This window comes from Notothenia rossii, assembly GCF_949606895.1.
Source record: "Notothenia rossii genome assembly, chromosome: 4".
Taxonomy (NCBI): domain Eukaryota; kingdom Metazoa; phylum Chordata; class Actinopteri; order Perciformes; family Nototheniidae; genus Notothenia; species Notothenia rossii.
This window is the reverse complement of record NC_136902.1, coordinates 80,554,250-80,580,820: the sequence shown is the minus strand read 5'-3', so window position 1 is coordinate 80,580,820 and position 26,571 is coordinate 80,554,250. Positions and strand designations below refer to the sequence as shown.

The window sequence follows — 26,571 nt, the reverse complement described above, 5'->3', positions numbered from 1 at the left end:
ACAGGAAGAAAGATTGCAGTTTGGAGCTATAAGAAACGGATAGGCATGCTAGGAGAGCTAGCTAAGGAAAGGGAAGCTAGCTAAACCATAATCCGAACAGTGTGTGCGTGTGTGCATACGTGTGTGGGAATGTGTGTGTGTGTGAGAGAGAGAGAATCAGTACAACCAACAGAGTGAACCAATTTTAATGTAACATTGTGTGTTGTGTGTGTCTTTGTGTGTCTTGTTCTCAGTAAGGCAACAAAGACAGACAAAGTAACACACACACACACACACACACACACACACACACACACACACACACACACACACACACACACACACACACACACACACACACACACACACACACACACACACACACACACACACACACACACACACGCAAACAAACACTCAGCCTATTGAATCTCTCATGATTAAGTGAAGTCATTCCTATACAGCCACAGGCTTCTTCAGATGAGAGGCTACTATTGCTATTGAAATATTAAGGAGAGGGGAGGAGGGGTCTGTAGAGCTGATGAACATCTGCTCCTCTTTTCCTCCCCTTTCTTCACCCCCCTTCTCACCGCCTTCTGTCTTACACAATGTACCCCCTGCTCCATCCGCTGTGTGTGTGTGTGTGTGTGTGTGTGTGTGTGTGTGTGTGTGTGTGTGTGCGTGCGTGCGTGCGTGCGTGCGTGTGTGCGTGTGTGTGTGTGTGTGTGTGTGTGTGTGTGCGTGTGTGTGTGTGTGTGTGTGAGAGAGTGCATTTGTGTGTTTTGGTGCTTACACAGAGCCTTTCGGATTTACAGAGAGAGTTTGGGATTTGTGAAGAGAGTTTTCCTGTCAGTCAGTAAAGTTTTAGTAAAGCTGCAGTTTTATTCTTAGGGATACTGTGCTTTCAAAAATGATTCCCACTATCTGGCATTAATACAACTAGCTTCTTAAAAGTCATGTATTTGAACAGCTGTTATTTATTTAAAGGAATACTTACTATAACAGTAAAGACAACACACAATAACTGTCAAATGAAGTAAAGCACATTATATTCAACAATTAACATAAAGGCTTAGCAGCTACCTTGTGCAAAGATAACCAGAGTGACTGCACCGGAATGTTTAGTTATGCATAATACATAACAACTATGACTCTCTCTTGATTCGGTTTAATGCGCACGCACACATCCAGAAACGCAGCACAGTAGGGTTCTACTCACAGGGCAGAGGTCGTAACCTAACCTCTGACCTCCGACATCACCTCCTCCCTCCCCTGCCCACTGGAATTCACTCCTGTGGATTCAATTAGAAGAAGAGAGAAGAAGAGCAAGAGAGGAGGACGTAGGAGGTTTAAAAACAAGATAACAGTGACAAATGTCTCTCAAATGTCTAGCAATGGACAACGAGACAATAACACAGGGCAGAGAGAGTATGAGAGAGTGATGGAGCGAGAGTTCAGATCAATTCTTTTGACTTGTTTTCTTTGGATGAAATTGGCAAAATATCCTGCAGTAGACTATATGGCCAAAACTATATGGACTATTTGTGTCCTTTAACTTTGGAGAAGTGTGCCACAGTTAAGGCTACACCTCTTAGTTCCATTTCAATCAACTGTAAATGTTACTATATAATCAGAATTATTAATATTTCATTGATTCATGTCTTGCAGCACCATAACACTATTCTGCTGTTCAATATGTTGCAATTGTTTAAAAATGTATTCCTGTATTCTTTTTTTCCATTAATATTTAACTCCTTTGTATTTATGTGTATGTTTATATTGCCCCTTTATTGCTTTCTTCTGTATATTAATGCAAGTTGTGTACCCCATACCCTGTCCTGTAGTTAAAATATGCTATCGAATTAAAGTCGCCATGATTTTCCTTTATATTTCAAAAAACGGTGTGCTTCCAATCTTGTGGCAACCTGAATAACACATATTATTTACACTCTGTATTATCAATTCAGTCTATAGTATGATTACACAGGATCTTGCTTGTATTTGCTCTATTCTACTGCCCTCTGCTGGATAGTGTCTGAATATCCATTAGCATCACCATTGTTTGTGTTGTCCTTCACTCCAAACAATGAGCTCTGATTGCAAAAACATATGGTTTTGGACCAAGTGTGTCCCAGGATTGTTTTTTGATATAGGCCAGTGAATCATAAGTGGCTACTGTGCTCTAATGTGTGTTTCTTAGGCAAGCTGACTCAATTACACTCTTGTTGTCAATTTTTTTGTTTTCTTTGTGTATTTAAAAAAAATCAGTAAACATTTAGGCTACTTGCGTATTTGTTCTTGTTATTGACCGTTGCATTTTTGTTGCTACTAGTATACTAATATGGTACTTTGCTAAATCTTCATTTGCATCTTCTAGAGAATAGAAAAAGCACTAGCACTTGGTGAGAAATACAATGCAAAATAATGCCTTTAAATTAACAAACAGTTCATTATGGGTTGACGTTAGCATTAGTATATACATCATCTTGGTTTAAATAAAACACATCGACATTAGCTAGAGAATGCAATTCCTGTAGAAATTGCTAGTGGGAATGCTTTATGCTGACAATTGAAATGATACATGAACACTGGGGGCTTGAATGTGTGATGAGAGAAGAAAAGAAAGTAAAAAGGCTTGGAAAAGCAGCAGAATATTTGAACTGCAAACTTTTGAACTAACTTGATGGCGAATGATCTCTCACCATGCCAACGGCATTTGATGACATCCCATAATATGCTTAGATGCATTCATGGCTGCATCGTTACCAAACCTGTGAAGTTTTGGGCCGTTTGGAGCATTTTCGCTGAATTTATGAGAAAACCGTGTTTCATGGTGAGCATTGTGTTGCCATGGGAACGGCATTTGAATTAATCTCAAAACTGTCCCTTGGTGTCTTCACGGCTGGACTGTTAGAACACATGTCAAGTTTGAGCACTTTTTGAACATTTTCATAGGAGTTATAGCGAGGGGATGCGTTTCCATGGAAACGGCATATGATGACACCCCATCATTTACGTAGAGCTGTTGAGGGCAGGACCGTTAACCATTATCTGAAGTCTGGTGCTGTTTTGACCCTTTTCATAGGCATTAGGACAACATCCTGTTTTATGGCGAGGGATGTGTTTCCATGGAAACGGCATATGGTGAGATGTCAGATATGACGTAGAGCTCTTGAAGCGTGAAGAGGTGATATACAGGTGACCGTGCCCATTGGAGCTACAGCGACATCATGTTTTATGGCGTGGGATGCGTTTCCATGGAAACGGCATATGATGACACCCCATAATTGACGTAGAGCTGTTGAGGGCAGGACCATTAACCATTATCTGAAGTCTGCTGCTCTGAGCATGTCAGTTGGAGTTATGACATCATCGTGTTCCATGACACAGGTGTTTATATTTGAGCTAAAACATGTCCAGAGATCAAAGGTTTCCATTGTGATCCAAGCTTCCCCATTATGTAGGAATTATATAAATAATGCAAATAAATGTGGCAAAGGCTCAAATTTGTTGAACAACACATTTGTAACAGGTTTGTTAATTGACCAAAAAATATATTAATATTTCCAACAGTTGGAAGATTGAAAATGGGATTATTATTAGGATTATTTGTAGGTCATTGAAAAGTAAAATCATTTATAAAGATGTGAACATTGAAGTTTCTATTTTAGAAAAGCTGACACTGTAGTGCATCGCTGGTTTTAAAAGGGATTTATAAGAGTCATGTTTAAAGATGTGCGATACTTAAAACGTTTATAAAGATCCTCTGAGTGTGGGTCATTAGTTACCTGATAAAATGTTAGGGATTTTGAATCGTCGCATACTTTTTTGAATTGTCACGTACAGAAAAGTGCTATATAAATAAACTTCCCTTGCCTTGCCTAGGGATAAATACCTTGACATATTGACTACAAGAGCTTGAATCAAACAAGCAACCTTGTATTTGAAATATGAACTCACATAGCAACAGTCACACCTGGTATATAAGTGGTGTGGCTGAGTACTGTAAAGGGTTCATGAATAGAGGGGACTTGAATGTGAAATAAGAACAAGAAAATGTCTAAATGCATTAAAAAGCAGCAGAATATTTGAACTGAAAACTTTAGAACTAAAAGCATATGTCACCAATAATGTCTAAAATATGTGGAACATGTTGAAGTCAGTATGAAGTCTCCATCAGATGGAAAATAATAGGCTGAGACAATCTGTTAAACTCCAGTGACCATGTCATTAGTCTGCTGCTCTAACTATGTCAATTGGAGTTATGACATCCTCGTGTTCCATGACACAGGTGTTTATATTTGAGCTAACGACGTGTCCAGAGATCAAACGTTTCCATGGTGATCAGTGAGAGGAGAGCATTTTCATTGTTCTGAATGAGAGATAAACCTGTTACATGTGAACGTTTTGTTGAAGAACCGTAACAGATATCGGTGAAACTTCAAAGTGTGAAGCATGTCAAGGAACTTGAGCATCCGACGTGTACTTTTTGTGTACTTTCGGGTTAATAATATAGCCTTTTTGGCAGATTAACTAAAGGTGTGCGGGTGCTGTGGTGGGGAAAGGTGAGGCTGAATTTACAATGGGTTTTAATGGAGACATGTTGAAAGTTTTTGTCACTTCATGCCCTCAAGAGGCATTTTGTTTAATTATGTTGCTTAATTTTTGTTTATCTTTCAAGCTACAAGATGTTTTCCTACGTTTGTCATGAAAAATGATGTCTCAGGAATATAGGGTTTGGGAATTATGGCAGGTTTAAATGAAAATATGAAGGCAAAATTAAATCTGTCCTCCACTCTGTGACATCACGCACTCTAAATAATAAAGAATTCCGTGCGTAGCATTACAGATAGTTGGAATGCTGTGTCAGCATTCCCACTAAATGAATCACTGTTTCACTTGCTAGCATGCTAAGTGACCCAAAACAAACACACCTACGATGATGCGCGACTTTGCGAAATAACAGAATACCTTGGAGACAGGTAAGTAGGCCTACTATAACACACTGTATGCATGTAACAATAGACTCATATAAATGTAACTCACTGTGTAGAGAGTGATATCAACCAGGTGCATCACAAGGAAGCGTTGTGTCAATCAAAAGCTGCATCTCTTTCATTGCTATATCCCAATACCGTTATGTGTGTTTGTGGTATACTGTTTGGGGTATACACTGGCTACAGCTGCACTGAAGCTTATATTGTTTAGACACCTGTGTTTGCGACCTTGATGTGTTTTTATTTTTGCTGTTTAAGTGTCAGGTTATTTTTATTCATGTCACCTAATGCCTAGTGTACAGTGGTAATGCTATTTACCCTGCTCAGGAATGCTTATTTTGATAATTTATTATCAGTTGTAGGCCACAGGCCTTCTCAACATGAACATATCTAAATAAAATATCTGCACATGTTTCTGCTTCCAATTATCACAGCCCTTGGTTTGCACTAATTTGGAAGTATTTTATATAACGTTTTACTTTTCTCTAAGTACATTTCTAAACAAGTGATTTTTCTTTTGCTTGGGTAACCTTTATTATATTATATATTTAAGAAAGGTTACTTGTACTTGTGCTCGAGTACGATCTATTATTTTCATCTCTGCTGTACACGCTACACTCTTTAATTGAAGTTGCGAAGGGAATAATCTCCCCTTTAGATATTTCTTTGCTATTTCAAATAAAGGGCAGTAGAATTAACCATCAAATTGGGACATTGTGTCAAACTGTTTTATAATAAAACTTGTCAATTTGTGAATAAATAATCATACATAAACGTGTTATGTGGTAAACATTTAGGGAAAATTGTTAAACATATGTAAAAAGATAAGCTGCATTTAAATGGATTTAAACACCAATATCTTTAGATCACCATATTACAATTTACAATTCCTCCATTTGTCTGATTCACCAGCAAGGGGAGCTGTTGCACCATATCGAGTTAGTTTTGCAGACTTCATAGAGTAGATCAGACTCATGTCTTTTTTCTTTTTCTGTAACAAAAACCAGAAACACCTTATGCATCTGTTTTCTTAGGCTGTTCGTGAATATTTTTTTAAGTTTGTGCATACACATGTAACAATGTATTTTATAACACACACACACACACACACACACACACACACACACACACACACACACACACACACACACACACACACACACACACACACACACACACACACACACACACACACACACACACACACACACACACACACACACACACACACACACACACACACACACACACACACACAGAAAGAGGCCATGGCAGGGAGCCAGAGCTGCACATAGGAATCAAGTCACACAGCCGTGTGTGTGTGTGTGTGTGTGTGTGTGTGTGTGTGTGTGTGTGTGTGTGTGTGTGTGTGTGTGTGGTGTGTGTTCATCAACAGTTCCTGGAGATCCTCCTGAACCCAAAACAAACAGCCAAATCTATGTTGCAATAACACAGATATGGTTTATCACTTTGTGTCTCTGTCAAAGGTTTCTGTTTACCCCATGTGCGAACAGAAGGAACAGCAAAGCCCTAAGTATAAAGTTCATTCAGGAAACAATATAAATACAAAATATAAATATACAGGGAGGGCAGAGATTTTCACTGAAAGATAACTAAACTCCAGTTTAACTGTCTGTGAAGACATCCTAGCAAAAGCTGCAATTCTGTTTCAAGTTCACTTTGAGGAAATGGAGTCTTGATGTTTTTAAATGAATAGCAGGAACATGTTAAGCCAGACGGAAAAAGGGTAACAAAAACGGGGAAGAAGAGATGGGTGTAATGCAAGAAAACTGGGAAGAGAGGAAGAAAGTTGTATAGTTTATTGCCTTTACTGTGAGTATGTTTTAAAATCTAAATCAAAAGTGATACAAACTATAGTGCAAATGTGAAGGTATGTCCAGATGTGAAAGATACTGAGAGAACAAAAGAGTAAGTGAGCTGAGTGCATTTCAATCAAGCAGTCTGTCCTGGTATTCTCACTGTGGAATTTAGAAGAAAAATTGTGCCCAAAATAAGAGACTTAACTGAGATGTCCAACAATAATTGGGACTAGACTAATTAGTAAAAAGCAACTTCAGTTAAATATCAGAAAGGGAATTTTTCCTATTTGCATCAGGCTTTTTTAATTGTTAAGTGTGTTGGGAGCTTGCTGCATGGTGATTAATGTAAAAGAGTGCAGAGGGATGTCAGATATTTGGATACCGAAGTGCAGCCAAGTGCAGAACGAACGTCATCAGGAGCCATGTTGCCACATATTTTACTGTTGAATCTGTTTAGGGAAACAAAGACAAATACCTGATCTGCTATCCTGCAGTGTCAGTTGTTATCAAAATTCCCAAAGATATTTTGCCAATAGTATATTTGTTTTGTGGATAACCTTTTGACATCATCAAATGTGTATTTTTTTGTGACGACTGTAAGGGAACAGGAATGTTTAATACGTTTAGATGTCAGGTAAACCCTGTTGAAACTTTGGTCAGAAAAAAACTCTGATAAGGATCTGATTATGGGTGTGCATGTTCCTTAGCAGACCATACGATGATAAGAAGAAGAAGACATACTTTATTAATCCCTTAAAAATGTCTTTCCCCACTCTGTTGTGTTTACACACATTACACACACAGGGGAGGATATACATGCACAAACACAGAGGATATACATGCACAACCACATGCAGAGGAGAGGTGGCAGAGCAGAGAGGCTGCCAGGTATCCGGTGCCAAGAGAGCAGCTTCGAGGTTAGGTGCCTTGCTCAAGGTGAACTGGCACCTCTCCAGCTACCAGCTCACTCCATATTTGATTTGTTTTGGTCCGATCAGGACGTGAACCGGCGACCCTTGGGTTCCAAGACCAAGTCCCTATAGATTGAGCCACTCTTGACCTGTGTGTAGGTAACTCACAGTCTATATATGCATTTCAGGGATGTCTGTTGAATACCTAGAGCTGACATTTTGTAAACTTACAAAAACATATTTAAACTCAAAATTAAACACAATCCTGTGTGGCACAAACTGTTCCTGCTGCGCAGAAACATTTGTGCTCAGATAATGAGGTCGCTTGTGCTGTTCTTTAAAAACCTTCCCATTTCTATAAAAAGGATCTCAGTAGTAAATAGGCATATCATAATATTCAACAGGAATTGACTGTACTGTAAACTATGTGTGTTCTTCTGAAAGATTTGTTGCAAACATAATGTGTGTGTTTATTTTCATTTCTGCTACCTCAAAGATGATATGCTCCATATGATAAGATGATATGGTTACATCTAATCATTCGTATGGCGTTGTAGCAATACACAACTCATACTTGCTGGGATAAGGTTATGTATTGTGTATATGTCATCAGTGTGTTTATGATAGCTGCTTGCACATGTACTTTTGAATGTTTGACCCTGTCCCGGGTCAGCAATTTTGGCAAGTCACTTTATGTTAGAATGTTCATAGCTTCTTGAGTATTTACTTTCCCCCTAAGATAGCAACCTATTCTTGTCAGCTGTGACATTTTACGATATGCATCTTTTGTATTTACACTTTGTGGCAAGATAGTCTTTAAACACATGGACATGGAGTGTGTTTGTGATTGTTTGCATGTATTAGAGAGCTTATAAACCTTATATCTGTTAACCCAGGTTGAAGAATATTGCAGTATCTGCTGTGTAGATGTGTGTGTCATTGTGTGTGTGTGTCCTCATGCCACTGAGTGTACGCCATAAGAGGATTTCTGGTTTGTATATTCTGGTACTGCACTCATCCAACTGTATCCAGGCAACAGCTCATAATATTGATCAGTGTGTTTGATCAGAGGGATATTGATGGATCTGAAGCTTCATTTTCAATGACGTCTTTAACTTTTATTTATGTAAAGGTAACGAGTTCCAGTAAAGTTGTTATAATGACAATACTATTTTTATCATGCTCATATGTGTGCATATTCCCCCTCCTCTTCCAGGCATTTCCTGTCTGTTACCTATCACATCAGACTATGGGTGTTTCTCAATGTAGGGGAAGGCTCCTCCAGAGCCACTATTTCAAGGATGCTACGTCATCGAGTCCCGCCGAAGGACTGTTCCAATGTCCAGGATCCTTGGAATTCTACCGAGGCCAGCGTCCTTCGTTGCGGGAAATTTCTAGGCTGCACATGTGTATCCTCCGCGGTCTTAACATCCCCACAATGCTTTGCGCACGGACCAATTTCCAAAATCTTTGGCGGAAAACGCGCTCCATTTAAGGCGGGGCCTCGCATATGACGCACACATGCACACCTGTTAGCCTGTTCCACCATTCTTCGTTTTCCGAGGCTATGAAGGATTCTTGCCTCGCTTCTGAAGGACCTGACTCGGAAGACATGTCCTACCAAGGAAGCGTCCTCGACATTGAGAAACACCCTTTATCGGTGGCTATGAGTGTAATTATGTTTCATAAGGTTTCTGTGTGTGATTTATCTGTGTGTGAAGTATCTGTACTACTATTTTCCTGTGTCGCGAAATTCCAATTTCTTGCTCTGAAGTATATCATTTTACCTGGAAGGGTGAAGGTTCTTTTAATTGCTGCAAATGACAACGTATGATACTATTTTACTATCTCAAAGATACCTGTAAGATGGTTGCATCTCAAAGGAATATATATATATTTTTTTTTTTCTTCAGTTTTTTCATATTGCTCGTATAAAAGCCTTAAAGATCCCCAATTGTATAAAGTTCTTGTCATTGACAACTACAATCCATCCTTGGTTGAAGAGTTTGGCGCCACACATTTATGTGCAATAGCTTTCTGTACCAGATGCACGTGTTAGCCATAGTTACAGTCTCATAAACAAAAGAAAGATTTTAGGTGCTCATTCAAAACTGTCTAAATCTGCAGAACAACAGTAATTGTTACACACAAGGCCTCTTTGTAATGAAAGCATTATGACATTTTGAAAACAAAGTAAGACGTTTATTTACTTTATTATGAACAGTCTGAAGGTGAAGGCGGACATTACCACACTCACATTCATTTGTAGTCTTGAAGTGTCTCTAGGTGATGTGATCCTATGCCTCAGAAGAAACGTCTTCCCAGAATAATGTAAAACATTATGTTATAGTGAGGTATGTGCGTGTGTGTAAGCAAAGCTGTGGTAAAATCATACACAGAGTATACATTCTCAGCACAACCTTCAGGAAAATCCCATATCAGTTTCTCCCTGTTGTTAATCAGTGCGTATTAACAGATTGTCGGACTGCTAGCCAGACAGTCTGCTAGCGTCATCAGAATCTCTGCTTCCTCTTTTTAAGGCCGTCAGTACCACTAAACCACCTCACACAGCAAGTCACTTCCCAAAAGCTCAGCCTGTCTCTATGTCAGCAGGCATGGGTGTATCCTAGCTTTTGTAACTTCCCAAAATGATCAGTTGAGATCACGGCTACACAGCGTATATTGTTTGTGTGTAACAGTGATTTCTTCACCACTTTCTTATGGCAGTGTTTCAAAAACCCAGGGGGTGGCTGGGAAGAGGGATTCATTAAGTGTGTCATGAAAATGCTGTATTACACAGGTGGAATTACACCAGACCAATGCAACATTCCCTAAACAAATATGTATGCAAAGGTAGTATTGGTTGAAAAAGACGTGTTTTTAGTAAAGCATTTATAAGGAAATGATTGACCTTCATCAGTATATGTGACAAAACAAGTCTCACCTCTATGTTAGTCCCGGACTTTCAACCACATGTCATGATATCAGCTAATCAGTGGTTGTATGGGGAAGATCTCTACACTATCCCCTATATTCTTTCATTTGATGTAACATGATGACACATGAGCCAGTTCTGTTAATGATAATGACCATGAGTTATTGTTGAAAGCTCAGGAAAAGCCAGTGAGATGACGTTGAGTTGAGATACATACAATACATGTTGCGTAAGTCTAAGGTGTTAATGGGATTTTGTCCCTTTCTGTCTCCTTTAGTTATCCTCCTCTCCCGTGATGCTTATTTTTATAAGAAGGAATTCTGCTGGTCTCCGCACTGCCAGTGTCACTGTGGTATGTGTTCCTGGGAGGGAAGCCAAGGCTAAACACAAATACACCATATCCATTCCTTTCCTTTCAATAACCAAAGTCACCACACACACACACACACACACACACACACACACACACACACACACACACACACACACACACACACACACACACACACACACACACACACACACACACACACACACACACACACACACACACACACACACACACACACACACACACACACACACACACACACACACACACACACACACACACACACACACCCACCCACCCACCCACCCACACACACACACACACACACACACACACACACACACACACACACACACACACACACACACACACACACACACACACACACACATACACACACACACACACACACACACACACACACACCTCACTCTAACCACTTCATTTTCTGCCCACCTGTATAAACATAGCAGTGTGTGTATGTGTGTGTGTGAGCGCTTCCTCACAGAGGCCTATTGTCCTACAAACTAAGATGTGTGTGCTGTGTCATGAATTGGCTCAGCGGCCGCAAGCCCACTGCTGGTTTTAGCTTAAAACTAAAACACTGGACCTAGAATAACAAATCCACAGACAAGAAAGCAGCTGAGCGTTAATACTGCTCCCTCAGCAACAAGCCTTTTGTCTTTCTGAAGGCCAGGACGTAGATCACATGGTCTTGAAAATTGTGACACACGTAAAATGTTGTCACACATTGGGAAAGTTGGATGTTGTCTAGAAATTGCAATTAAGAAAATAATTGATTTATTTAGTTTGAATGGTATTTCATGTTTTTGTACATAATTAGTTTTTGTTTCCTTTCAGTGATATCAGTTATCTGATACATATAACCAAATTATAAGTATTTTAAAAAAAAAATGATTTGAGGAATTGTGCTATTTATCCACTGTCAATCTAGTCTACGGTGATAATCTACAAATTTGTTCAGCACATCTTCAGACCTACAACATCAAATTCTTTGTCAACTTGAGGGCAATGGAAAAGGGTTGTAAACAGTAAATTGACTTATCATCCTATGAAGTTGATGGGGAATCAGCTACCTAGCAACACCAGCATGTTTTGGCCTCTTAATTACAGAATTTCCACTCACTCACTCTTGTTTCAAAAAATATTTGGGTAACACTTCACCCAATTCAACCATCAACTAGTTGTTAATTAACATGCATATTAGCAGTATATTGGCCCTTTATTAGTCATTATAAAACACTAATGCCTTATTTTACATGACCCTGTTCTACAAGTAATAGGCCATTAGTTGAGAGTTTTTCCTCAATAACCCTCTAATTAGTGCTTATTGCAAGTAAGGAAGTTGTTGTAAATAAGTTTTGGTCTTAATATGCGCTGCTCAATATGGGCCTAATAAGGCAGTAGTACCACAAGACCAGTAATTCTACCATAATAACACTTAACAAATTAGTAAGGATTATTAGCATGTATTGTTTTTATGTGATTCACGCTAGCCTGTATACATGCTTATTGCACAGCTAGCATGAGCTATTACCTTGTTTACACTTAGCGGTCCCATGTGTTAATCTGTGTACACTTGCATGTAAGAGATCATTAAGTGCTTTGTAACTTCTTTTTTTATAGTTTCACTCCGTTTGAATGTCAGTGGACTGCAAATAAGTCAATAAAGGAGCATGGCTGCTCATTCCCTGGCTCTCAAAAGAGTTTGGCTGGCTGTTTAATCTATGCTCACACTGAGACAGTACAACACATAGAGAGAACAGTACACCTATTGTGTACACATGCAAGCAGGTCACACAGTATGATCACAAATAGATAAACTCTGTTAAAAATCTGTTTTATTAAAAAGTACAGGCTGCATGTGTTCTCAGCCTTTGAGAAACTTGACATGTTTTGGGATGTGTCTGAACCTCTCTTTAGTGGTTCATTAATAAAACAGATATTTCAACGTGTGCCTACTTTGTTCATGTACTGTTGAGGTTAATTTCAGTAGTTGTGTGCTATAATGTATTTACAAAGTGTGAAGAGGAGGCAACTTCAGAATAGGTTACCTTTTCAGGTCAATTAGAGTCGAACTACTAGCTTATTGGTTATGAACAAGACTTCACTTTAAAATAGGGAAGATATTCTTAGATAGAAATACCACATTTTGAGTTATTTAGACTTAATTAACACTTATAGTTTCATATCTTGTTACATAAGAATAGATCCTATTTGTTAAGTGTTATTATGGGAGAATGACTGGTACTGCCTTATTAGGCCCATATTGAGCAGCGCATATTAAGACCAAAACTTATGTACAACAACTTCCTTACTTGCAATAAATAAGCACTAATTAGAGGTTTATTGAGGAAAAACTCTCAACTAATGGCCTATTACTTGTAGAACACGGTTAACTAGTTGATGGTGAATTTGTGTACCTTAATATAAAGTGTCACCAATATTTTTAAGCAGGTGGCATACTTTTTAAGGAATAATTATAAGGAATATGGCATCCATGACATTCTACTTTGATACTCAGTCAATCGCAAAAAAAGTTAAATGACTTGAAACATAAACTACTTGTTGAACTGCCTGAACAGTTGCCTGAAAATACCCCACACTAACTATAGCCTTTCATGCTCATTTAAAAGCAGCAGTTTTATCACATCTGATATAAATTGATTTCAAACCAAACAAGGCCTGTCTTCAAGTATTTACCTTTGAAACAGAGAGCTGTTTTCATTCTCATGTCACATATCTGCTTTTAATAAACACACTGTGCTCATTTTTTTTTCATACCATATTAACAAAAGAACATCAAAACAGGAAGTGCCAAGTCTAAAAGGAGAAGCATGTTCTGAGTGTGAGCTTTAACAGGAAGTGTGCAGTGAACATGGGCCGGCCAGTTGTGAAAGATCTACTTTAATAAAACAAACAGATGGGGTGAAACTGTCTAAAGGGACTTTCTACTCCTTCTCAGCAACCGGATGCAACTGATCAGACCAGGGCAATGGTTGATATAGTATAACAATTCTGACAATTATACACTTATTTTAACCTATAAGACTTACATGTCATAAAATGGGCCTTCCAATGGCTATCAAACTAATAAGGGTTGCTTTTTTGCCCCCTGAATGTGGGGGACAGACATCACAGGAGTGACCTTAAGGGAAAGGTATACATTTAAGTGGAGATTAAACTTAATCATTTGGGAAAAGAAACAAGCAAAAATGTTCACTTCCACTGAGTTTATCAAGATTCTGGTTGACAGAATACGTCAGCCATGCAGTAAAAGGAATTGTGAAGCATAAGATGGACTGATGTTTGACAGGAAAGAAAAGAAAAAACAAGTCAAACAAGTGAAGCAAACAAAAGTATGACAAGACTTACCTTGTTATCCATTTTGCTGGCAATGTTGCGGGGAAGGCTTTTGTACTAACAATCTTAAGTAGTTTAGTCGGGGTTTAACTTGCCTTGATACAACATGTGTAAAGATGAAGAGAATATTCTGCTTGTGTTATTTATGATGTTGTTACTTTAAATTACAGTTCGTTTTTCTCTTTTATTTATGTTTTTTGTGGGGGGCATGATTATTTTCTGACTGTAGACATGCTCTGTTGGATATCTAATGTAACATACTGTATGTATCAATGTTGAACATATTTCTCGAAATAACAATACATCAATTCTAACACTGTTACTTTCATATAGCTTTCCAGAAGGCTGCTTTTTTATATTTGTGCAGAAGCCCATTGGTGCCATTTCTGCTTTTCAGATCAGCTTTTACATACTCATCTAGATTCACTTCTTGTTCTGTAAAATAGGAGGATTACGTCAATTACATTTTCAACATATTTAGCTATTCTTGTTGATGGGTGCATATGTTTTTCTGACTTGTAGCTGTGTCCTTAGTGTCAGGGTGGGGGAAAATAGGACCCAAATGCAGATTGAGGAGGAAGCAGGTTTCAAAAGGAAACAAAAGGTGAGCTTTATTTAACAAAAGCTGAACAAAAACAAGAATCCAAGAACAGGTACGAGGTAGCATCCAAACAAAGGTGACTGTGACCAACATGAAGGGGGACATGAACGACAAATAATGAACCAACACTGAACACAGGAAGAGACAAGACTAAATACAGGGAGGGGTAATCACAAGACGAGAAACAGCCGGGTAGGGAAGAAGAAACACAAGGGGGCAACAGGTGAACACAATCAGACAATCAGACACACCAGGGAAACTAACGAGAGGGAGGAAGACAAGATACAGGGAGAACAGAATTGCAACAAAAAAAACATGACAAGACAGACCAAACAAAACCGTGACATAAAACTAAGATCGTGACACTTAGTTATATACAAATTATTTTTAAATAGTACATGTGTATGACCTAAATACATAGCACAATAATTCCCATTTTTACATGTTATACTATTCAAATATTATAATTTGACATGCTTCACTGAGGCCTACTTGGAGGGGCAGGGGTTTTCAAGACACACGAGTAACCTCATAAAATGTGTTCCTGTAAATCGTTAGTAGAGAACTTTGTCACAATGCCAGTGAGGTCTACCAAATCACACCAGCCAGTGAAAGTAAAAGTAAAGCAAGGAAGAGTTTAGTGAAAGGAAATGAGAAGTGATGAGGGGGGGATTGAATGGGGGAGTTTAGGGAAATGTTCTCCCTTCACCCTCTCAGTTTACCACCTCCTCCTCCTCCTCCTCCTCCCCCTCTTCCCTGTGTTTGCGTCACACCACTTGTGCTTGCGCCGGAGTGAAGTCGGAGGAAAAGAGCGCAGGGGGAGGAGTTGATTGAGTTCTGTAGCTGAGGAATGTTGCAGAGAGAGAGAACATGGCTATAAAAGGATAGCACTTCCACTGCTGCTGTGATGTCACTACTCAAATATTTCCTCCTTCCTTCCCTGCCAAGACTTTCTTACTGACGCTGCTTTTTCTCTCTAATTTCTCTGGGTATCTCATCCACACCTTCTAGCTAAATACATAGTTAAATGTAAAGTAAGATTTATTTCTAAAGAAGATTTAAAGACAACCCACATTGAACAAAGTGTTATACAGAGCATGTAGTTTTATTCACAAATAAACTATTAAAAAAACAACATGTTTACAACTTAATCATCAATGCACACACAGCAAATAGCTATGTATGTTAGCAGGCGGTGAGATGTTTGTTTTGGTGCATGGATGGATAAGTATATGAATGTATCTATGTGCAAAACAGGTCTTGGACCATGTCTACAAATGTTTAACATCAACCACCCATCAAGCATGCAGCATTCTGCTTTGGTCCCTAAAATACAAGTTCAACATTAAAGGTCCATTCTGCCCACTTCTATTAGCTGTGTACTTAAAATACATCAAGTTAAATGAAAAGATTAGCCATCATATTCAGTTGGCTGATAGTCAGGTTACTCAAGTCGTACATGTGTTACTGATTAAGTCGTCTGAGTTGATAAAATGTGATTAGATAAATTTAACCTGATAGTGGCTTCCTCGTGTAAAATTAGATATTATGTAATTTATTATATAATAAATATGTAAGATTAGATATCACACATTTTTAAACTGCAGTAACAGGAGTTTAAACAATAAAACGATAAACGACAATAAACAAATAAAAAGTTAATGGTTAGCAAACGTTGCTTACAGATAATCGTGAAATGGATTCAGGTTTTGATAATCAAATCAAAGGAAGAGTCTTGAACTAGTCAGACAATTGATTAGACGAAATAGGTTTTCAAAGTGACTTTCCCCAGTTTGAATTTCTTTGATGCCGCCCCATTCTGTTAATACATGAATGTGAATCATACTGGTTAACATTAGTCATCCGTGCCACTAGTCCATGAATTGTTAAACTGTCGAGGGCAGAAATTAAACATTAATTTGGTCGTAAACTAAAGTTAACAAGACAACGGATAAGAGTGTATGAGCCTTCAGTGCCTGCCGTTGTCTTTGTGATCATGACTCATGTCTCGTTCAGTAGTGCTGTAGAATTGGCTTTTTTTGGAGGCCACTGCACGAAACTTCCAATGAAGAGGGGGCTTTAGGGGGAGTATTGGGACAAAGCTCAAATAACCAGTTTCTATGTATTTAAAGGTGCATTAACCTCTCGTGTTTTATCTTTTCCAGGAGAAAAAACAGCTAGTGCTTTCCAATGACCTAGTTAGCAAAGCAGAAGTTACGTAACATTCTCCGTCACTCTACGAATGGTTGACGAAGGTTTGGGGTTGAAGGATTACTCAACCATAATGCTTAATCTGCAGGTTATGACAGAACGAGAGGCAGAGAGGGAGGGAGAGGTTTCAGAGCGGCTATAAAGAAAATAAAAAAATCTTGGCCGAAACTTTACTGTGCTTGATTATAAGCATGAAAGCATTCAAACACACATATGCAGATTTAGGTTGGAATGTGACTGTTGCATTGATTTATCCAATCTTAGCTGCTGATTGCTTAAAGTTCAGAAGTTACAATAGATTTGGCTCGACCAGCAGCAAATGTGAAAGAAATTGCTGACAGATACGTCTCTTTGTACCTATTGATAGAAACAAATGTACACTTTTCACCACCTTTTCCCACAGGGCTCGGACAATGAAATGTCTTTTTACTATCTGCTGTTTTTTATGAGCAGTTAAGCCTGATTTGTCCTTTTGTAACTGTTGCTTAAGTTTCTAACGATAAGGTATCTTGCCAGTCTGTTATCCACCTTTAGACTACATAATCATTCATGCATTTGCTTTATATATATCTCCATCTAGGTTTGAACTTTATCTCTAAAGTGTCAGGTGTGTGCGTGTGTGTGTGTGTGTGTGTGTGTGTGTGTGTGTGTGTGTGTGTGTGTGTGTGTGTGTGTGTGTGTGTGTGTGTGTGTGTGTATTGTGTGTACAGGGCTCAGGATCAGGTGACTTGGGTAAAGAGAGTTTTGACTGCAGCAGCAGCTTTGTGGTTGATCATTAACAGTTCCTGCTAAAGGTGCTGGTGATGTTAGGCCGTTTGTTAAGAGAATGACCTGCTGCAGTGGTTGAATAATAAGGTTGAGATGTTGTGAAACTAAATGAACAAACATGGTGAAATTAATACATTTTCTCATATTGATCATGAAGTTAGTTTGACGGAAGAAAACTGCAGCTCTACATTATTGTGTCATATAAGGGCTTTGGAGTTTGGCGAACTTTAACCAGTCTGCTCTAAAAAAAACATGCTTTGACGTGATTATTTGCGAACACACAAACACACTGGTCCACTTCGTTTTGTCTTTGCTGTTTACACTTTGTTGTCATTGTCCATCTCCATAGCAACACATCCTGCCATTGGTCCAAGGGGGAACAAGACACAATGCACTGTGGTAGCCAAAGCTGAAATCCAGTCATTACAAAAATCTAAACCAGTGTGTCTCTTATTTACGTTTGTTCATCCATACCTAAAATCCAGCACATGGAACAGAAAAGACACATTGACCATTATGTTAAACACTTTTCAGTCCCATTTTTGTTTTAAAACTTCAGCAGCAACTTTTCAGTTTTCGCCAAATGTTGCTTATCATAAGCATAGCTTTTGAGATATCATCTTTTATTGCAGGACATGTGTATGTCTGTTTCCATTTCAGGCTTGCAAGGACACTTAACATACACAAAAAACATATGTAAGACATTAAGGTGGGTAAAAGTATCCCTTGGAGTGTATTTCGGTGACTTTACTTTAGTAAAAACACCAACAATGTGTTGTTCTATTTAAGTATTTACAGATATGTTTTCTTCTCAATTGGTTATAACACACAAACAAGTATATCCTTCCCATGCTGGTGTAGACAGAGGACACAAAAGGCACATGCCTTCACAACTTAATTTTTCTCTTTCACTTACTGTTGGACCACAATGCGTAGGCCATGTTTTTGGGTCTGTATCCCCTGCACAAGGTGTCTGCATGCTATGTTATATATATGTGTATAATGTATTTGTGTTGTATACCATTGAAATGGCCATACTACAAAAAGTGATCTAAAAGAAAGATGCATACTGGCCCTTGTTGTTTTATTACTTGAGTAATGAAGTTATTCATACTTCATCACAAACTTAGAAAAGGAGAAGTTGTTGCGTTGCAATTTGGAAAAAATGTATCACCACACTTTTTAAAAACTCACTTTTGTAAAGGAACTTCCAAAGTATAGCACGCTTTTGTTTAAACCTGTTATCAACCCCTGTGGAAAAAATCCACACACATTTTTACATGGTTACACATTACCATGGGGACCAAATGATCCGGGATGAATGCAGTTCACAAATTGTGAAATAATTGCTTATTTTTATTTGGGCAGTAACAATAGTTGTTTAAAGAGTGTCACCAGTATCCACTATCACACAATCCTGTGGTTGGACCACCATATGTTCTCACCACCAAAGAACCACACCAGAGTTTGTGTGGATAAAAGCCAATGACTGTGTTGAAAGCAAGCCATATTAACCAGACCCAGCAGGCTACATTTTGAGAGTTAATTTTAACCAGGCCATACAGCTTAGGTATAAAAACCAGACATATAGAATGTCTTTGTCATTTTAAGAATAAGAGACAGTAATAAGAGTTATTAAGAAACAACCCCAGTGTAGCATTTTAAATACAATACAAAAGTCCTTATAAAACCTGAAAGCAGATTGGACAGATTCTAAATCATTTGTATTCATCTCTGCACTTCAAACTGCACTGTCCAGACCTGTTAACGTCAATGTATTTTGTTACATCAGCTGCTCAAAATCACAACCATGATAGTCCACTTCGAAAAACAGCAGAATTGTAATCATGCGTTGTGAAGATTAGTCATTGTTTGCCAATGTTGAAGGTTCTGAGGTCAACTCGTAAAAAATATCTCAAACACATTTTAGACTGAGGCAACGAGTTTCTCAATTTCTGAAAGTTATTTTGTTTGTGTCTGTTTCTCAGACATCATTACTGTGGCAAATGTATTGCTCTTTTTCCAGATTGCAGCCTTGTTACACAGAATCCAGTGCTTTGGCAGCGTTTTCGGGGTGGTGGCTATGGTTGCGGGTTGCTCAACACAAGATCACACTGGGAGTGTAAAGGGGAAATTGCAACAGGGGGTTTTCATGAACTTCTGCTTAACTTGTAAACGTGCCTTACACAATCCCATGTCCATAAAAGTTCCTATCCTTTTAGCTCTGAACATTGGCAAGTCAGCCCAGGAAGCAGAAGCAATCAATCAATTGGTTGAATGCTGCAGATGACAGCAGCTGGAATTTTCCAGTAAAAAGAGAACACTATGAGTAACCCCATTGCTTTTTCTACATGTTGTGTTGTACATAACATCATTTTAATGGGTTAACTGTTCACTGGTTGAATGGGTTTATACATAAAATACGTCAGATATGACAGAGAGAAAACATGTTTTGCATTGGTTGGTCGTAAAATGCAAAATGTTTTTTGTAAGCCCTCTTCTTGGCCCTATCATTCCTAGTATACGTTTACAAATCTCTATTTTGGGGATTTTCCCATTATTCCCTATTGTTTTACTCAAGAACAGATGGATGAGATGGATGACTTGTCTGTCCATGACCAAAGTGGAGTCATCCTAATTATGTGGCCAGGTAGGCTATTTCAGGCGTCAACCACATGTGAATTCCGAGCATGATGGTTACACGTACATTTTGTTGTGTTTTTTTTTCTCTCCCACCCAGATCACTAAATTGCATGATAATCTTGCAATGATGCTGCCTAAAAGGGATTTGGATCAGTACTTATGTTAAGTGAGGGCTCACTTTCTCAAAGAAACTGTAACCCATGTGTAGATTTGACCAAGGACTAGATTTAGTTTAGTGTCACAGACATTTAAGCCAAACTTGTGCAGCATTGGCTGGTTCTGCCATGACATTTTGTAATACCTTTGGTTACTGTCCAGCCTGACCACAGGCCGTCTTGCCAAAATAAGTTTCGGAAATATCAAGTGTCTGCAATTCCATATTATTTTAGACTTCTCAATCAATATTTTTTTTGAATGTGAACTACCGACGCTGTTACCTCATCTGGACCCTTTATTGTTTTGACATTCGATGTGTACTGTAGGACCTTATGGAAACATACATGTTTTCATATCCTATTTATGTATTTGTAAGAATTGTATGATCCAAAAGTATTTTTACACCAATTTGCAGTATCCTTTGTAACCGTTTGAAAGCAGTGGGATAATGTGTAGACTTGAGTTGATCCAAATGCTGTAGTCTATTGTATACACAACAAAGACACTGTATGCCACAAAACACAGAAGAGGGAGAAACAAAGGCTCATAGTTCCACATCCATGCTTCTTTCTGTTTCTCTGTATATAACCTGCAACAGAAAACAACGTATGTAATATCAAGTGTTGTATGTATGTGAAAAGACAGTGATGTTCTGAACCGGTGAAGCGGGGTCTTATGGATATACTAGTTTGAAGTTTAAAGCTGACATATGTATTTTGTTCATATTTACTATTTACCTTTCATGCAAAATAGTTTCAGTTAAAATAATTACATTTTCAGCCATTTATTAAAAAGTGGTGTAAAATAAGTTCTTTGATAAGTCGAATATGTATTTATTTAAAATGTTTCCTGCACTATTTACTGCTTACAAGATAGGGCCAATAGTGTTGACTGTACAATCATCAATGCAATTGTTGTTAGTATTGATAACATCCCATATTTAAGGAAAAGGATAACTCATACTTTAGCCTTAATCCTACCCTTAAAAAAAACATAAAAAAGTACAAAACTGTTAATGTGAAGCTGCAAATGATATTATTGTATAATCATTAAGGTATGTAACCGGCTTATATGTTTAACCATGTCATTCTTGAAAAACACATTGGAGTCAAAACAAGCATACATTCATTTCTTTATTCAGAAATAGTTTTGTCCCTTTCAGGCAATTAAAAATATAACATTTTCTTTTTTTTACTGCTTTTTCTCACATTGGTATTTCACAGACGTTGAAATATTTCTCCATAAATAAGTACAAAATACATTTTTTTTCCTTAGACACAAATAAATATCATAATAAATATATTAGTTTAAGTTAAACAACACAAGGCAACCAAGAACTGAAAGGAATACTGTGGTGTTAAAGTCCCTGAACCAGGTTGTCAAATAAACGGGACAATTAATGATGGGGTGCAATTTACAAACTAGAAAAGATAGCAGAACGTTTTACATAATAAATCTCGTAAAGTTTGTCAGGATACAGATATTAAAATCCAAACTCACTGACATACATTTTGCTGCTAGCACACTTTGATCTTTTAGCATTCTGCAACTTACTGTATACATGCTTGCACCCCAGGTCTCAGGAAAATGACACACACACACACACACACACACACACACACACACACACACACACACACACACACACACACACACACACACACACACACACACACACACACACACACACACACACACACACACACACACACACACACACACACACACAAGCAGAATGAAGTATGAAGCTTTGGTTGAATGCTACTGGGAGACTTGACAGTTTCTCCCATTTAGGATTAGCTTTAAAGTGCATATCACAGATAAAATGGCATCAATGACACATGTCAGGTCTCACTGATTAAGGCTACTGAATCAAACATACTGTTGGTGGCACCAAGAGTAAATAGCCTATGAGGCAGGGAGAATCTTTAAGGCGTAGGAATTAATGATTCACTAAAGATAAGCCGTTTTGATCACTACAGATTTAAGGTAAGTACAAACCAGAATATTTACTGGCATTGTCAAGACCTGCAGAGGAGTTCATTTTTATGGAAGACCACATACAAAGGTCGAATAAGCTACATAATAGTTGTAAGTATAAAAATATTCTGATAACATTTGGGTACTAAAATCATCTCATCATGTGTAGTTTTCCCAAGTCAAGTTCCATTTTAACGTAATTAAGAACTTTAAGTGTTATTGTTTAAAAAATGGACTTGTCCTGATCAGATCTGGCTCTGCAGAAAGTTCAGATAAATAAGCGAAGTTAACAGTCGCCTTCAGCTCCTTCCCTTTTCCATCCCTTTAGTCGGACAGGGATAGACGCTCAAACACCGTGAGCCTCTTACTGGCTGCGTCTAATGTTGGAGACTCGGTTCCACTGGAGCCTCCACTGCTGCTGCTGTAGCTGTCCTCCAGGGAGTCCTCGGAGGAAAAACGCTGGAGGCCAACAGGCTTCATGAATCCTGCGTGGCCTCCGGGAACAGAAAAGGGCATGTCCTGCTTGTGCCCATCCTCAATGCTGTTGAAGACTCTGTTGTTGTTGCCGTTAAAGTTATTTCCATGGCCACACACACAGCGTGAGGCCTTTGGCTCCATGGTGAGAGGAATGTTGTGGATGTCTCCGGTGCTGGCACGGGTCTGATGGTTGCCAAACTGGAATGCTGTTGGCTCCCGCTGCAGGGAGTCACCGAACACTGGGGAGAGGAGGTCAGCGGGAGGTGGGGAAACAGACGGAGCACGGCTGAAGCCTAGGTTAGGATCATTGAAGGATGAGAGGAATGAGGGAGGAGGTGAGCTGCGTGAAGAGCCCAGGAAGCCACCGAAGCTGACACTTTGGCGCAACTGGTGGCGTGGATTCTGACCACCAGGAGTTGGTTGCTGTTGATTCTGGTATTTGGAAGATGGTAACGGACCTCCGCTGATTTTGTCCTCATGGAGAAAGTGGCAGCGTGAGCCATAGGGGCAGTAACCAAAGTTGTAGAAGGTTCTGCAGGGCTCTGTCTTGTACTTGGGGTGGCGGAACAATCCACGCAGCTCGGCCTCGCCATGGGCAAACTGGCACTTGCTGCCATACTTGCAGCTGCCAGTCTCCTGGAAGCCACGGCAAAGCTCCGTCTTGTAACGATTGGGGGCCACCAATTGTTGAATCTGGGGTGGGAGGTTAGACGAGGGAGCAAAGCCGGGAGGCGGGGCCACAGTGGTAGTAGAGGGAAAAGCGTCCAGGTTAGACAGCTTTCTGAAGGAGGACAGCAGGCTGCTGCTGGACTCCGTCAGGCTCATGGAGCGGTCAGGCCTGAAGGGGGGCTGTTTGGGATTGGATTCAGGGCCCTGGCTCCAGATGTTGGAGGACCAGAAAGGGCTGCCGTTTTCATTATTGTTAACATGCTCGGTGCTCAAGCTGTGGCTCGAGGAGGGAGGAGGGGAGGGGGGAGAGAAGAAGGAGGCTGACCGGTGCAGCCGACTCTGCCCCGGGGCTTTGATTTGAGATTGTTTCGGAAGCAACGCTTCATCCAGGGCCAGGGTCATAAGGTTCTGTTACAGAAGATTGACAAAGTTACTATACACGCCTTTATTACTCATTTCAAAGAAATATATCGTATTATCAATTTTTATTGTTAACTATTTCCTACAAAACCGTCTGTTTAGAGTATTTTTTTCAACAAACGATAACATGATCTAGAATAGGTAAATATTAAAGATATACATTTTTTCTTGAACAACGAAATAAGACACAAATGCCAAAACAATGTATTTAAGATAGAAGACAACAAAACAAAAATGTAAAGTCACCAACAGAAAAAACTTTCATCTGCCAAGTTTCATGCAGTTACGAAATACAAATTAAATGTATATAATTGCAGTTTTGACTGTTTCTATTTCTCATGAGTATTCAGAGAGTGGAAGTTTGAAATTGAAGAAACAAACAAGCTCGTCTCTTTTATCTCATTAAATCTTCAAACTGAAGAAATCCTCTGTGACTAAACTCGGTTCAAAAGGAATTCACTGTCAGATCAGTGATTCACGGAGGAATACAAATGCCCAAGAATAAACAACCACTTGCGGAGAGGAGTTACAAAGCTGACCCTCTCACACTTTATAAAAGCTTTTTTTTTCCAAAACTAAATTCCTAAACTTCGACTCACCTTCGTGAAGATGTCAAGCATTTCGGACATGCTGTATCCCTTTGGCCAAAAAGAAGAAGATTCAGCTTTGATCCAGGGTTGACTGTTTGTACCTGTTTCCAGACGTTAGTCAAGTTAGATTTCAGCTCAGGCTTTATGTGCCTCAGAAACCCCTCCCCCAGATCTAGGAGGAGTTTCCACTGCTATGTTCCCGGATGACCATACCTCCGCCTCAAGTTTCACAGTGAGCTCAGAGGGCGGGTGCTCAAACAACAACACAAAAAAAAAGAAAGAAAGAAAACTGTATTTTTAGCTATAGCTGTGTGAAATGCTTCAGTTTCGTAGGCATGTGAAAGCAAAGTGGCTTATTTACATCGCTCTCATGCATGCTCTCCATCTAGGCCTATAGCACACACTTGTTTTTCTTATGTTTATTCTTATTCTCTATTTTCATTTAGAGATCTCCTGCAGAGTCATACATTATTCCAGCTGTGTGAAATGGTTCTGGATCTGAAGCACCCAGTTGTGAAGTGGCAGATAAGGCTGTTGTTTAAACCTTTACACCGTCATCTCACATTTAAGTTAAGCTGGCTTTTCTGAAGCAAACACTTGAACACTCATACACAGGCATATATTTACGGTATATACATTCCTATGACTAATGGTGGTTTTTCGGGAAGTGTAATAGATCATCTTGTCATCCCGATTACGTACTGTACATTTTCTATGCATTCTCATTTCCTAGAGAGCTGAGAATCACTGAACTGACGGAATCATTGTTTGGCGGAAATCATGCACCCATATTTCCTCTTATTTACTTTGGTTTTGGTTGTGATTGGGGGATCCAATATTCCACCAAAGCAGTGAACAAGTCCAACAGTTATCAGAAGTCAACCAACAGGAGTATTGATTAGCAGAAGACAGAAACCTTTGGGCTGAAAACAAGATAGACCTGAGTAAAAATAAACACCAGGCCTAAGCAATCTATACAGAATCAACCCCAATAGTCATCGGCTGTTCTTTCATCAGAAATACCATGTTCCTCAGAGTCTAGCATTTCCTCCACCATAAATTCTATACTTTGTACAATTGAACTACCACGCACATTTAGAAAGTTGATTTTATGAAAGCTTCATAGGGAAGAATATTTATGACTAACAGCAGAAATCATTCTTCAACTTGTCACTTCATAAAAAAAACTGAAAATGTTATTACCAGAAGTTTATTGTCAGTGTTTTTTCCCCCTTCTTCTAGTTTCTATGGTGAGCGTTGCGGCAATTTTTTTTGATTTCCTTCTCCTAGGACTTCAGAGAAGCGAGCAGCTCAAACCATATTACAGTGAAAAGCGTGTTATTTTGTAAGGTACTATTTAATGCACTCATTCAGGGTCATTTCCTTGATAAACACATCACAAAGGCTGTATTCATACAGAGCCACCTGACTTGCATATCTAAACTCTGATATTGTATCCTATAAATATGTTTATAGCACATTAAATCAAAGCTTGAAATAGCTTTATAATCTGAGCAGAGCTATTGACTCTTGGCCAAAGAAGCTTTGTTTTGTGTTTCATTCATGAAATCAGATGAATACAGAAGAGATTACTTAGACTTAGCTGTGGGATATGTGGGAAATGGGGGCGGGCAAAGCAGAGAGATAAGCAAGAAAGATTCTCCTGACCTGGTGAAACTCCAAGAAATGACTTATACAC

General features: G+C 38.9%; 1 protein-coding gene across 1 annotated transcript; it reads right to left on the bottom strand.

Moving 5' to 3' along the window:
* Positions 1-21,856: 21,856 nt before the first annotated feature.
* Positions 21,857-25,025, bottom strand: LOC307035877 (uncharacterized protein). Its single transcript, XM_079675717.1, has 2 exons — positions 24,882-25,025; positions 21,857-24,270 (listed from the first exon to the last, which is right to left on the bottom strand). The coding sequence occupies exons 1-2, from the start codon at positions 24,909-24,911 to the stop codon at positions 23,041-23,043; spliced, it is 1,260 nt and encodes a 419-aa protein (XP_079531843.1). The 5' UTR covers positions 24,912-25,025; the 3' UTR covers positions 21,857-23,040.
* Positions 25,026-26,571: the final 1,546 nt, after the last annotated feature.

Bases quoted from the DNA above. Each gene is read 5' to 3' on its own strand.
- LOC307035877 (XM_079675717.1), bottom strand. From the start codon at position 24,911: ATGTCCGAAATGCTTGACATCTTCACGAAG. The intron at 24,271-24,881 runs GTGAGTCGAAGT...CTTCTGTAACAG, and splicing joins TGCTTGACATCTTCACGAAG to AACCTTATGACCCTGGCCCT.